The following is a 14,513-nucleotide window of genomic DNA, read 5'->3' on the forward strand; positions in this document are numbered from 1 at the left end:
AATTTCTCCTGTCTTTTCACCTTGCAGCTCCCCAGAGCAGGGGCAAAGCCCCAGGGCTTCCAGGCAGTGGGTTTTTAAACTCTGACAGTTTTATTTCCTATTTCATGAACTCCCGAGGAAATGAAAAATAAAAAGCCAAAACCAAACCCTCAGCCCCACAAAACCTGCCATTAGCCCTCCCAAGCCATGCCACATGCTGTTTTTTCCCCCCTCCTGGCTGACTTGAAGAATCCATTTCTGGTTTGATTTGCGGCATTTGTGACACTGAAGCCTCTCATGTTTAAAGCACATTCCTGGAAAGCAGCAGCAAAGCTCATTCCATCATCTCAGTACAGCCTTTCCCTTTCCATGAAGCAACCTGCCACATCAGTGATGATTTAAAATTGGCTTTCACAACAAGCGATGCTGTTTCCTAGAAACCTGAGGTTGATAGTGAAAGGCACCAGATAAAGCAGTAAGAGGGAGGGAAAAGCTCCTTCCTGGGCTCTTGCCCACACCAGCTGCTTCAGGAAAATAGGTGACGAGGGATTACATCCTTTTCACAGGGTAAAGCTTCCCCTGGTTTCCAGGGACTGTGACAGAGACCTGGACCACTCCCAGCATTCGTGAGGGCTGGAGTAGCTGGTTGTGCCTGGCACTGGATGGAGGGGAAAGTGGGAGAAGGGGGAGTCCAATGGTGGTGGTGGCTCCCAGGGGGTTTGGGCATGGCCAGAAGACATGGAGGTGACACTGCCACGTTTCTGCCCCAGCACCAACCCAGTACGGGCTGAGCCTTTGCCACCTGCTCTCCACTTGCCCAGTATCCCCCAGTCATGCCTGTACCCTCAGCTGGCACCGAGTGCTGTCCCAGTGCCCGGTGCTCCTCATCCCAATGGATGCCTTGGGCTGTGGTTTTTTCTGGAGATGGGTTTCAGGGTCGGGATAATGAAGCACAGCTATGGAAAGGAAAACGCACCCCTCCCTCCCACGACTCATTTTCCCGTTTAACACCGACAATGAAGCAATCTCTGGAGTGACAGTGGGGAGCTTCCCCTCATTCCACTGAGGTGGAGGGATGAGGGATGGGAGGGGGTGATTCCCAGCACCCTGGGACTCTGCTTTCCCACGGCGTGCCTTTTCCAGCAACTCCCAGCCTCACCAGCTCTCCAAGCACTGGGGTAACATCCATCCTGGTGATTCACAGCAACACCCACTCGCAGCCTGAGCCACCGAGGCCGGAATCCTGCCAGCAGCATGACAGGAGCAGCATCAGGCACATCCATGCACATAGGATCCCTGTCCTTCTGCCACCACAGGGTCCTGTTGTGAGAGTCGGGGTGAGTGAAAGGGGCTGGGGGATTTGGGAGCCCAAGGCTGGGGCTGAGAGAGGGCAATCCCTGTGTTCCTCCTTGCTGGCTGCCAGTCTCTGTGCATGGCAGGGGCTCTGCGGAGGGCGGGATGTCACAGCTGGTGCTCGGCCCCACCACCAGCTCAGCCCCACACTGCTGGGAAGGACAGGTCAGGCTCCATTCCTGCCCTCCCACAGCTCCAGGGCACTGGGGAGGACCTGGGCTTGAGGGCAACAGGGTCAGGCTCCATCCCTGCCCTCCCACAGCTCTGAGTCACTGGGGGGGCGAGTGGGAGCTGCGGTCCAGAAAGACCTGACTGGCACTCAAAGATGTCCAGGCCATCCAAGGCTGGGGAAAGGCAGGCTGAGGCACTTGGTGTCCCGATAAACAGGACAATGTGACATCTTCCAAGGGCTGGCAGCAGGGTGAACAATATTGATGCATACGGATGTTTTCGGATGGAGCTTTAGCAGCCTGGGTGCCCAGCCACCCCGCAGGCTCTCCAGGCTGGGCTGAGCCCAGCACAAGGAAAGCTGCTGTTGGATGGTACCACATATCCCCTCTGCTCCTGTGGATGCATGGCCACATGTGTGTCTTGGCAAGTTTGGAGAACGCCGTGATGGCCAAAGAGAAGATCCCAGGGCTGTCTGTCCCCATCTCATGACCTCCCCCCACACAGACATACCCAGTAACATATATATATTATATTATATTTTATATATATATATATATACACATTAACAAAGAAGTTGCCCAAAAACAAAAAGGGGAAAAAAAACAACAGAAAGAGCAACCCTCCCCCCAGTTAAAACCGAAGCAGGAATGTTACATGTGGAGGGAGAGGCTGAGGGGAGCCAGGAGCTCACACATCCCAAATCTGTACAACTGTGCCACCAGAAGAGGAGCTGGCAGCAGCACCCCGGACCACCCCCATGTCCTGCCCCTGAATCACATCCTGAGCAGGGCCCAGGGATGGAGCTGCTGCTCTCCAGTTCCTGGTGACACTTGGATAGGCTCTGCTTCCAGCACCGGGAGAGGACCATGTGTGTGACTGGGGAAGGCCCCCAGCCCTGGAGCTGCCTGCTTGGGGTGCAGGGCTCCTCCAGCTCCCCCCGCCACCCTCCTACCTGGCTGGGTCTGAGACGCCTGTGGGGGGTCCCTGTAATTAGTGCAATTTCATCAGGTGCAAACATCACGTTAAGGGCTCGTGGTCTCCGAGTTGAAGATGTGCTGAGTCCTCCACGAGCCCGTCCCAGTGGTGCTGGCAGGGAGCTCGACACCCAGATTGCCAGTGCCAACATCCATCTCCAGTGCTTGGCATCCATCTGAGTGACACAGTATGAGCAGCCCCAGATGGGACCAGAACATGGGGAAGCGACTTCCATGAGTTTCCCATGAAAAACAGCCAACTGAAAAGGGTGACAACCTCCCAGAATGAACCAGGGTTGTGTGCCAGGCTGTGAGGACAGCAGATGCACTCCCACTGCAACCCCACCTGTGCCCTGGAGCTGGGAGAAGCAAACAGAGCTGCTCCGTCTGCTCAGGAGGGAGGGATGTATCCCCCGCACTGGCCCTGCCAGGCACCCTTGGAAAGCAGCCTGGATCAGAGAGAAACCTCTCTTGGATCAGCAGGGCAGGCAGCAGATCCTTCCCTGAGGTGCTGCCTGCCTCCCTTTCCCAAAAACTGCAGCCTGGAGACACAGAGGGATGCCATGCTGCTCTCCAGCCTCTCATTCCCCAGTTTATACACACAACCAGGGTTGCCCTGCCCCAGGAGCAGAATCCAGCACTTGCCCTTGTTAAACTGCATATGGTTGGTGATTGCCCATCTCTCTGATTTGTTGAGGTCTCTTCCCTCGAGGGAGTCAATAGCTCCTCCCAATTTAGTGTCATCAGCAAACTTACTTAGTATTCCTTTGAGTCCTGCATCCAAGTTGTTAATTAATATGTTGAAGAGAACGAGGCCGAGGATGGAGCCCTGCAGAACCCCACTAGTGACTGATGCCAGCCTGATGTCACCTCGGTCACTGTCTTTGTGCCCTCTGTGTCTGACCCATGAGCCAGTTGCTCACCCACTGTTTAACAGTTATTCAGCTGTGGGCTGGACAGTTTGTCCAGAAGGGTCCTGGGAGAGACAGTATCAAAAGCTTTGCTTTTAGATTCCATCTACTGGCTTTCCTAGATCAACTAGGGGAGGGTCACCCTGTCATGGAAGGAAATCAGGTTTGGCAAGCAGGGGCAAACTTACCTATCAGCAAGCTCCAAAGGAAGGGAACAGCTGGCAGATCTGGGAGGTCCCAGCTCAGTGGTCCCCAGTCCCACTGAGGCACCACATCCAGAAAAGGAAAAGGGGTTTCAAATCCCATGGAGCAAAGCTCAAGCACCAGCCACCTTGGGTCACACCACAATGCCTGACCTTGTCCCCCTCCGACGTTCTGGCCACCCTCCCACTCACCGGACCCAAAGTGTGCCACAGACCCCTCCTGTGACACACGGACTGTGTGCTGGCCCAGCTCCTCCTGGCCTCTTAACTAAATCTAGAAAATGGAGCTTGGCCAGGGGACTTGATGTTTGGGGTTACTGGGTGCACTGGCAGCAGCCAAAGAGCTCCCAGTAACCAGAGTCTGGAGCCCTTGGGGCTCCAGTCCTTTGCCACAGAGTAAACAGGATGGCTTTGTGCTCCCACTGCCACAGAATCATGGAATAGTTTGGGCTGAAAGGGACCTTTAAAATTCACCCAGTCCAATCCCCTGGCATGGTGGAGAACAAACCAGGAGCCAAGATCTGGGGTCATAAATTGAGATTTGGGTCATAAAGCATAGAGATGATCTTCAGGTAGGACTCTACTATGGGCTCAGAGCAGAAAGATGAGTTTGTTTCTGCTGGGACACCAGACAGGGCACTAATGGAGCAAGGGCACCGCCGTCCAGACCCCGCGTTGGGAAGGAGCAGCTGCCAAACCTCCGTGCCAGGGGCCGAAGCTCCTCAAGGATCCAGGCCTCCTTGGCTACTGGGGAGCTCTCAAAGGAGGAGACGTGGTGGGGTGGGGATCTGTGGCTCTCCACTGTGGGACTGTAAACCCAGAAAATGCTGTGGGAACAGGCCAGCTGCAGCACGGACAGGCAGTGGGACCATCCTCAGTGCTGCCTCTGCTCTCACAGACCATTAGCCACACTACCATCACCCCCCACCACATAACCACCATCCATCCACCACGTCAGTGCTCACCAAGCCCAAGGGCTCCACGCATTATTCACCCCACCAGGGAAGCTACTGAGCCTCAGCCACATGGAAAGATCTCCCTGAAAAGCACTGCTCAGTGGCTCCAGTTCCACAGACCAGCTGCCAGCAGGCTCCAGAACCCATCCCTCCTGTCCCAACCGGTGCCTCGCAGGACACACGAGCTGTCCCCTGACCACCACGGCACCTCAGGTCAGCCCAAAACCCACCCCAGCCTTTCCAGCCCCTGAAGGAAGACGGGTGACAATCCACTCGGGAAGGGATGGGAGCCACCGTCAAGGTGCTGCTGCGGCTGCTCTCGTGCACACTGGAGCTCACCACCAGCAGTTTATTTCCAGCTGCGGTTCGAGGTTCTTCCACTTTTCCCTTAAAACAAGACGGAGCTGGTTGTGGATGGCGCTCGGTTGCTGGGGTGGCACAGTGGCTCTCCAGCACGGCTGCCAGGGGGCTCCCAGCCGGCAGCTCCGACCACTGGCACCCACCGGCACGGCCAGTGCCGCCGCGGGGCACGGGCAGGCCTGGGCAGCCTAGTGACAGGCTTTCATTCCTGACACGTATGGGGACTCCTGGGGCCGGCAGTTACACTCCTGCTGCTCGGGGTAATCAATGAAATCCGGGGCAGGCAGCCCCGAGAGGATCATCAGGGATTTGTTCCAGATGGTGAAGGTGGGACACACTGGCAGGATGAAGGAGACTTCGAAGGTGTGGAGGTGGAGGGAGTTGGCCGGGTCGTAGAAGGAGAGCGCGTTGTTGTCATAGTCCAGGAGGACGCCGAGGCGCTTCATCTGCGGGTGCACCTCCACCAGCATCTCCTTGTTGTTGTGCCGCACCACAAAGTTGTTGTTGCAGCGGGAGAAAACCCAGGAAGAGGAGTTCTTCCCAATCCACTCGTTTTTGGGGGCCGACTTGTAAGCCACGCCGATGGCGTACCTGCAGGGGAGGAGAAGCTTTGCTCAGCACCCTCCAGCCCCCAGCGCAGGACCGAGCCCAGCTCTGATGGCTGCGGCACCCCGTGCTTTCAGAGCCCACCTGCCTGTGGAAGAGGCACCCCGTGCTTTCAGAGCCCACCTGCCTGTGGAAGAGGCACCCCGTGCTTTCAGAGCCCACCTGCCTGTGGAAGCAGCACTCTGTGCTTCCGGAGCCCAGCTGCCTGTGGAAGTGGCACAGTAACAGCTCCACATGCCCAAAACACCTCTGGCAGAGGCTGGACTGGGAAAGCACCCCCCGCACACATAGGTGGTGCCTACCAGGTGGAGGATCCCACCACGACCTCCCAGTAGTGGCAGCCGCTGTCGATGAAGACGTTGCCGGCTGCCCCATAGCAGCCCGTCCCACTGAACCTCTCCGGCGTGTGGCTCTTCTTCAGGGAGCTCTCATCCTTCTCCATCTGCAGCCCATCGTTGGAGATCTTCAGCTTCTTGTGAGCCATCTTGGGGTCCAGCTTGAACGGCTGACCTGTGGGGAGGGGACACATGGATTAGGATTTGTGTTGTTAGCATCACTGTGCAGGGAGAACATGGCAGAAAAGGTCTGTCATGGGCTCTTTGGCTATCTTCCAGGAGCTACAGGTTCCCCCACCAGCTGAGAACTCTGGATTACAGATATCCAGCAGGGACAAAAGCAGCACATTCACTCACCTTCCCAGGCCAAAGAGAGGGAAGGGAGGTGAAACTTGAAAATGCAAAGATATATGAGCTCCAGAGTGAGCTTTCTGCTCCTGGGGGAGGATCCTGACTGGAGAGCAGCCAGGATGAGCAGCATTGTTGGGAAGGGCTGCATTGTCCTGTCACAGGGACCCCCAAATGAGGGGCTGGGGATGTCCAAGGTCTCCTTATTGGGCATTACTCCCTTCCAGTGTTTATTTCCCCTTCAAGTTTCCTTCTGTCCTCCACTAACGATGCAAAATGTGGCAGAAACAAGGGTGTCCCCTGGTAATGGGAATGAAGATGCCATCAGGATGGATGCACTGCGAGCCAAACCTGGGCAGGGTGTGCAGCCTGAATTCCTGAATGGATCTATACACTATTAGCAGTCATAAGAGTGACATAAGCACAGGAAAGGGACAGACCAGTAAGTGCTGGGCTAAGTGCAGCCTGGTGGCACTGAGCCCGCCCCTGAATCCCATCAGCTGTTGGCACAGACTGCTCCTCACGGTGCTCAGGCTGCAGTTACGTGTTAGAGGGCACATAGCTGGCGTCTTGTCTGCTATGCATCCGTATTTCTCTGCTGCCAAACACAATCTCATTGCTCAGAGAGCACAGTCCAGGGTGTGGAAGCATGTCTAAGGCATTGGGTCCAGCCCGTGTCCAGCAGAGCTGGATGGGAGGTGAGAGCACCAGGCTGGCAATGAGTGCCCAGCCCGAGCTTCCTCCACAATTAACAGAACTGAGGTTGATGGATTCTGCAGATCCCTGATGCTGGCTTGAAACCCAACTGCATCTCCTCTGTAACACTACCAGCACACAAAGCCAAACTGCTTGCCAAAGGACACGTGCTGGCTGTGCTGCTTGCATGGATAACCCCACGCAGCCCTGCGAGCACCTGCCCTCCCTCATGCCAGTAAGTGCCATCGCTCTGGGCACCAGCTCCCCCACACATTCCACCATCAGGCACGGGTGGGGGTCAGGAAAACACCTGTGCACACAGACATCCTCAGCATGGAGGCTCGGGGGGTTGGTGCATCACTGCCCATGGGCAGCCCTGCCTGCACTGCCCAGCCCCTGACACTCCCCCTTCCCTGCCAGGGTGGCTCTGCTCAGCCAGGCTGAGCTTTTTTTCAGGGAGTAAAGGAAACTCCACAATCCCTTTTGCTTCAATGTTTTGTTTTTTTTTTTTCTCTCCTTTCATAACTTAGGGTCATTTGATGACCAGATGTGGAAAGGAGAAGCCAGAAGGTTGTGTTTTGAGAAGCCCAAACCAAAGCCCTCCATTATGGGGTGGTTAGGGGAGGGTTACCTGGGAAGCCTCACTGCTCCCTACTCCAGCATTCTCCCATCTCTCTCTTTGTTCTTGGATCAGGACAGACTTTTGCTTCCCTGTACAGCACTGTGATTTTAGCATGGCTAAAGGAGAGTGCCCAGCCCTGAGGATATTCTGGTCCACCCTTGCTTGGCTGCAGGCAGAGCTTGTGCCTCAGTTTACCCCTCTGTAAAACATGGGAGCATCTTTGGGTGCTGAGGGCTGGTGGCTGATTCTTCCTGGCTGCTGCTGTAAAAGAAAAGCTACTCTGGGAAACAGCTGCTCCATGCATGGCACACACCCCAAGGGAGCACTGGCTGGAGCCCACAAACCCACAGGGCTGGGCGGGAACGGGGCTGAGTGTGGGGTCCCACGAGAGCTGTGGGATTGCCTACGGGGTGTCTCAGCAGGGCTGGAAACCCCACACTGGCCCTTCTGTGGCAGTCTGTGTTAGTGACACTGGTGACAATGTGTGGCTGTGGGTGGCTGTGGTAGGAGCCACCATGCCCAGGGGGGACAGTGGGGAGAGGGTGCCACCACAGCCCCTTGCTGCTGGCACCTGCAGGGAGCAGGGGGGTGACCCAGGCTGCTGCAAAGTGCAGGAGTAGCAGGCACTACATTAAATTCCACATGAAACCCAATTCCAGTGCTTTTAACATCCCGTGCTCTCGGCTTTACACATTCAGTGGTCGTTTGCTGGGTGTTTTTCCCCAAAGCCAGACCACATCTGGGTGATGTCCCAGCACTCTTGGTTCAGAGCTTCATGTGACCACCTCGTTTTTCAATGATTTCCCTCTGGAAGCCCTCAGACTATCCCCGGATTTGCAAACAAAACCCCAAGACGTTGTGAAGAAGCAAATTGAGTTCTGGTGGGTTTTTCTGCTGTGTTTTCACATGAGATGCAGTAAAGAGCACACAGGCAGCAGAGACTATTTCCATAGGGATTCACCTTCCTCAGGACAAAGCAAATGGCAGCTGCAGAAAACACCTCAAATCCTGCAAACATCTTCACCCTCATACTTTGGTACCTGAGGGGTCCCTGACCTGGCTCTGGGAACAAAGAGCTGTTTCCTCCTGCATTCTCCCATTTTTGGCAATGGACATTGAGTCCCAGAAAGGAGAAACACCCACACCACTCATGACAGGGGCCCTGAGCCAGGTCTGGGAACCTCTGCAAACAGTTGGGCAAGGCTGGGGACCCCCAGAACCCCAGGAACCCCTGCAAACAGCTGCAACATCAGTAACACGAGGCTGGAGAGCTCTCAAGTGCAACTGCAGAACGAAGCTCCTCCGTGCCATGCTCTGATACCTGATGGTAGCTCGTGTTGGTTTTCCTCAGAGCCCAAATTGCTGGATAATTGAGCTGAGAGGCCTGAAACTAAAGCTGCAAATTGGGATTGACCTGCCCCCTCCTTCCTCTGGCTGCTCTGATCTTTCTGCCGTATCTTTTCCTGGCAGTAATGCAAAGAGACAAGCTCTGAGGAAGTGAGGTATAAAAATACTTGGCTCTGTCAGCAGAGAGACACTCACAGCCCTGTTCCCGAAGGCGACCCCTCGTTAAGGTCAGTGTGAAGAACTGGAGCCCAGCCCTTGTCACTGGTTTGTGCTGGCACGTCCTGGACCGGGCGCTGCAGCCGCATCCGCAGGCGGTGTCTGTGATGGGCGGGGTGGGAGGCAGCAGCACATGGGCTGGGATAGGTCAGAGGGTGTTTCAGAGGACACGGCCAGGCGCCTGCTCCCAATCAGCCCCCTTCCCAAAATATCTCCCTGGCACTGGGAAACCACAGGCTTCACAGAGTTGTGATGATCCCGACCTCAAATCCCCAGCATGGGAGCTGCCAAAGGGAGGGGAACTCCCACTACACGAGAGGGCAGAGCAGCCCTCGCTACCTGATCCCTGCCCAAAGCCACCCTCACCGTCCCCTGTGCCCCCAGGTCACTGCACCCCTCCAAGCCCCCCAACCCTGCCTGGCAGAGAGCTGGGGGTTGCAAAGATTGCTCTTGTCATTACCGTGTATGTCCTGGGCTGGTCACTCAGATAACCTTTATCCCATAAATTCAGCTTGCTGGGATATTCCTGATAGCCTTATGCTGGTCATCCCTGCAGGGGGTTTGGGAGCTGTGGGGAAACAGCCGGCTTCAGGGCTGGACACAGCTGGCTGCACCCCTGGGGCATTTATCAGCTGGATTATCCCTCTCTTCCCTGCAGTTGGAGTGTGGCAGTGTCCAAGTGGAGCAGAGGAAATCCTGTCTGGCAGCAGGCATGTGGGAGCAAAGAGGGGGCAATCAGGAACACGGTCAAGGTCATCGGTGGTGTGTGGGGATGAAGCCAGGCAGAGGGAGGTGTGTGCTGGCCCTGCTCCCCCTGACCCTGTTGGACCCCCAGCACCCACCCCACTGCCCTGGACCCTGCAGGGCTCCTACAGCCATAGCTGTGAGCAGGGGCTCACCGGCTTGGGATGCTCCTGTCCCTGTCTATAGGGACAGCCAGGACAGGCTGCCTGCTGCTTTACATAACAGCAATGGAAATAGCTGGAATGAGATCCCCAGGAGCAGGAGACAACCTCCCACACCCAGCCAAATCCAGGGAACAGGAGCCCACCCCACTGGGGGTGAGTGCAGGGGTGACACCAGTGCTACACCAGCCCGTGCCCCACAGAACAGAAGTTCCTGTGTACCCCACTCCTCCAGCTGTGAGGGGACAGGGATGGGGCAGAGTGGGGACGGTGGACAGCTAGTGACTGCATTTGGCTCAAGACATGTGTGGGTAGAAGGGAGGGATGGATATGCACTTCACTCCCAAGGAACCATTCCTGTCCTGGCTGCAGGTGTCCACCACATTCTGCCCAGGATGCAAACCAAGCTGCAGGAACACAGGGACACACATCCTGCTCCTTAAAAACATCTGCACTAACACAATCCAGTCTCTAACAGGTACTTCAGAGCCTGCTGCTCAGGCATCAGATCCACACCCGACACCTTGGATGGGATGAGGATGGAGCCATCCTGTACTACACTGAGGTTTTGCCAAGAGATGCAGAAATCGTGAAGAGAAAAATTGCAAGGGAGAATAAGATCAGGCTGCACTGGTCAAGGCAAAGACTGTAAAAACCACCTTCCCTGCACTTTATTTATTGCCAGAGCTGGGCCTGTCCCTGCATTCTGGCACTTTTATCCACTTTTGGACACTTGCTCCTAAATATGTCCTGCTCAGGTCCAGCCTCAGCAGAGGAAGGTCCCCCTGCCATTAAACCAAACCTGTTCTCCCAAGCTCTTCTGCTCGGGAACACAGATTTAGCACCAGCACTGACAGCGCCGACGCTGCGGAAATCAATGTGTCCTGACACTGACCTTCTGGCAATGGAGGGATCTCTCCAGACATCACTTTTGGAACAGAACAGGCTGTGAAATATGCTAATGGGCCGTCTCCGTGTTGAGCTGCTGACATTTGCACCAAGGTTACAGCAGTGGGAAAGCGTGGGTGTGATGTTGTCTGGATGTTGTACACAGGAAAAGGAGAAACCCTGGTCCCAAACACAGGCAGGGTGAACGGCCAGCGGGGCATGCTGAGGATGCAGCACGGGGTGGTGGCACCATCGGACACCCCAAAGGAGACCTTGTCCCCCAAAGCTGGCCACAGGAGAAAGTATATCAATTTATATTATATCCATATATGTGGCTAAATCAAACCTTCAGGAATTCAGAAGTTTCCACAAACACAGATGGCAAAGGAATGGCAGACCAGCGGCAAGGAGGGATGTGTGCCCATCAGTGCCACACGCCTCTCCTGCCCAGAGTGGGAAGAGAAGGATCAGTCCTTGTGGAAGGGGCTTTGGCACACACAAAAACACACTCACACAGAACCTGTGCAGTGCCTCAGGTGAGGCTGCTCGAGGTTTCGAACACGCAGGAAGCTGCTGCAGACACATCCCTGCAGCAAGAGGAGCTAAAAAACAGATGAGGCTCTTATCAAACTGAGTCTCTCTCTAAGCAGAAGCCCTCAGTGCCGTGCTGGCAGCTCTGGTGACTGACACTCAGCTAAAATCCCAGAAGGCAACCCCTGTCCACCGGGAGCTGCTGCCATGGCCAACCGCCCTCGCTCCTGGCTTCCCAAGCTGCCTATTCCTCATTCCCAGAAGGAGTGCTTTTCAAAGCTGGGCAAGTGCTGAAAAACAGCAGCCACAAGAGGGATAAATTTTTAATAAACAGGCAGATTGGATTGGAGTTTGCTTCCCAGCAGCTCCCTCAGCCCCACCACCTCAATGTCATTTTATTCAGTTTAACATCGTGCAAAGAAAAGGAGGAGGTGTAGGTGACAAACCATCACAAAAGCCTTGTCCAGGTAGAAGCCATTGTTGGGAAAAGGGACAGATGGGAAAAGGGAGAGCTGTGCTCACCAGGGCTGCACAGAGACATGGGAGCACCGGAGAGATGTGGGTACAGATCAGACAGTGAATAGGAGCCTGAAGAGCCAACTTATTCCCTCCTCCAAGACCATACATTGTCCCTCCCCCTGTGGCATCCCCCCAGGCTATGGGTCAGTGGGAAAAGGTTTTCCACCACAAACCCAGAAGCTCTGTCTCTGCCAGAACCACTGGTCTCCGAGTTTGGCTTTCCCTAAACGCATTTGGCACCCCTGGGGCATTGGAAAGTGCAACTTCTGCTTTGTGTGTGGCTGCAAAGTCCCATCCACCACCATGGAGACACTTTTCAACATCCTTATGGTTCCCTAAAATCACAACTCTCTGCGAGCAAAGGCACACACAAGAACACAGTTGCTCTGGGACTCTGTGCATTAGCCTCAAAAAGCCCAGGGATGTAAAGCCACCAGAATGATGGGCCTTTATGACCTCCTAAGACCCCAGGGACGGGTGCTGACAGGAGCACAGGGCACCACACGGGGTAGCAGGAGACTATCCCAAGGCAGGGAAGGAGCAGAGGCACCGAGAGGGGCACTTCAATAATTTAAACACCCCACAGTCTCCATCCTGTGCCAGCCGCTGCAGGTTCACCGGGAGCGCTCAGCCACACCCCTGGAGCCCCAACACCCATGAAATTCTCCCCTCCCCACCTGCCATGGCCAGGTGAGTGCCCGGGCACCTACTGTTGGTCTTGAGGCGGGCGGGCTCGCTGTTCCTGCTGCCTGCCTGGTTGATGGCCTTCACCAGGAAGATGTAGCGGGTGCCGCTCTGGAGCCCGTGCACCGTGTAGTGGTTCTGCTTGATGTTCGGGACGATCATCCAGCTGTCCATGGAGTTGTAGAGACCTGCAGTGCAGGAGAGGCAGGGAGAGATTTATTGCCAGGGAAGGACAGAATACAAAGTCCCCGTGCTGCTCAGGCAGAGCTCACGACCGCACGTCCCTCGGGAGGATTTACCCCCTGCCTGGGAGTTCGGAGCGCCTGCAGGGAAATTTCCAGAGATGATAAATCCCAGCAACTCAGAATCTCTTTCATTGTCACATCAAGGCGATGTTGGTGAGGCACAGCCAGGGCTGGCGTGCTGGCATCTTGGGATGCTGCCGTGGGAAGTGATGGGGAAGAGGTGCAGAGAAAGGAGAATTCAGCCGGTGGCACCTTTCAGCCAGGGCAGATGGCAGAGGTCACTGCTGGTGCCAAGGAGGGGGTGATGCTCACCATGATCTCACCATCATCATATCTTCACCCCACTATCATCCTCTCTCATGTCTCTGCTCCCACAGGACAGTCTCTCTCCTGCTCCTGGTCCACAATGAGCAATTCCAGAAGCAGAAAGGGATGTATTTGCAATCGAATCAATGTGTTTGCACCTGAATCCTGTCCCTGCCTGGTGCTCAGTGCTCCAGGGTGGGAAGTAATAAGGCCAAGGGATGCTGATGCTTCAGCTCCCTGGGCAGACTAGTCTGCAGAGCAGTTCAAAGAAAATGAGCTCTCAGTGAAGGGATCCAGATGCCTGGAAATCATTCAGGAGCCTGAACTCTTTCTGGAAATGGGAGGGAATAAAAAATCCAAGACTCTGGAAGTGCCAAGCCTGACTGCTGCAGTGGTTTGCAGTGTTGGAGCTGCAGGGTCTGGCATGTATGGAAATGTAATGTTGTACATGAGGTGAGACAGTGCTCCAGGAAAGGGGAAAAGCCACTGAGGCTGTTCCTGCCACCAGCATGGCTGGCATAAGGATCACCTGCAGCCAGCATGAGCACCTGAGCAGCCAGTGCTGGGGACAGGGATCTGGCAGGGTCTGGGGGGAACTGGGGGGCTGGGGCAGTGAGAGCCCAGGACCCACCATGGCAGCAGTGCTTGAGCTTCCTGAACACAGCTCTGGGGCAGCTATTGCAGCACAGGGCCAGGGCTTTGAGCCAAAAGAGGACTAAGGAGGAGGCTTGGAAGCAGTAGCAGGAGGCTTACTGGAACTGGTGAGAGGTGAGGAGTGGGTTGTGAATTCACGGTGACTGGGGGAGGGTTTTCAGCACATGCAGGGCTGGGGGCAGGAGCTGGGAACACTCCACACCTCCTCTGCAATGACTTCCGTGGGGTGTTCATTTATCTCCAGTGGCTGGCTCAGCCGCAGGACAAGGGCAGGTTGCAGCCCCTGTCAGCCTGGATTTGGTTTAGAACACACATGGGAATGGCCGAGGGGCGCAGAGCAATGTGATGCGAAGTAGAAAATAAAACAGATGTGATCCTGATTGCAGCCTACACAGAGAGCTGCTCTCGTCATAGTACACAGCTTCCAGCCTGGCACTGGTGGCTGTCACCTCCCTGCAGGAAGGACCAGCTGGGGATCCTCCATGAGGAAGAACAAAGTGGCTGAGAGACGACAGCAGGAAGGATTCGGCCTCCCAAGCAGGCTTATTTCCCAAAACAACCACAAAGAGCTTGGCCTTGAAGACTGAGGGCTCCTACCCTCGCCAAAGCATAAAAAAATCCTTTTTATTGCAGCATTTGTCATCCATAAAAACGTCCGGCTCTTGCTGAGCTCTTGGCTTTGATGGGAGCATGAAGGGGATGGG

The 14,513-nt window shown here is 55.4% G+C and overlaps 1 protein-coding gene across 4 annotated transcripts in view; it reads right to left on the minus strand.

The window, feature by feature from the left end:
- Positions 1 to 2,028: 2,028 nt before the first annotated feature.
- The window catches only part of MID2 (midline 2), a 77,299-nt gene continuing 64,814 nt past the window's right edge, over positions 2,029 to 14,513 (minus strand). For all 4 annotated transcript variants that reach the window (XM_032702217.1, XM_032702218.1, XM_032702220.1 and 1 more), the window contains exons 8-10: positions 12,631 to 12,792; positions 5,816 to 6,023; positions 2,029 to 5,498 (exon numbers count right to left, since the gene is read on the minus strand). In XM_032702217.1, the coding sequence (XP_032558108.1) occupies positions 5,096 to 5,498; positions 5,816 to 6,023; positions 12,631 to 12,792 (773 nt within the window). In that variant the 3' untranslated portion in view covers positions 2,029 to 5,095. The remainder of the gene's footprint in view (positions 5,499 to 5,815; positions 6,024 to 12,630; positions 12,793 to 14,513) is intronic.

Source organism: Chiroxiphia lanceolata, chromosome 14, assembly GCF_009829145.1.
Source record: "Chiroxiphia lanceolata isolate bChiLan1 chromosome 14, bChiLan1.pri, whole genome shotgun sequence".
Classification (NCBI taxonomy): domain Eukaryota; kingdom Metazoa; phylum Chordata; class Aves; order Passeriformes; family Pipridae; genus Chiroxiphia; species Chiroxiphia lanceolata.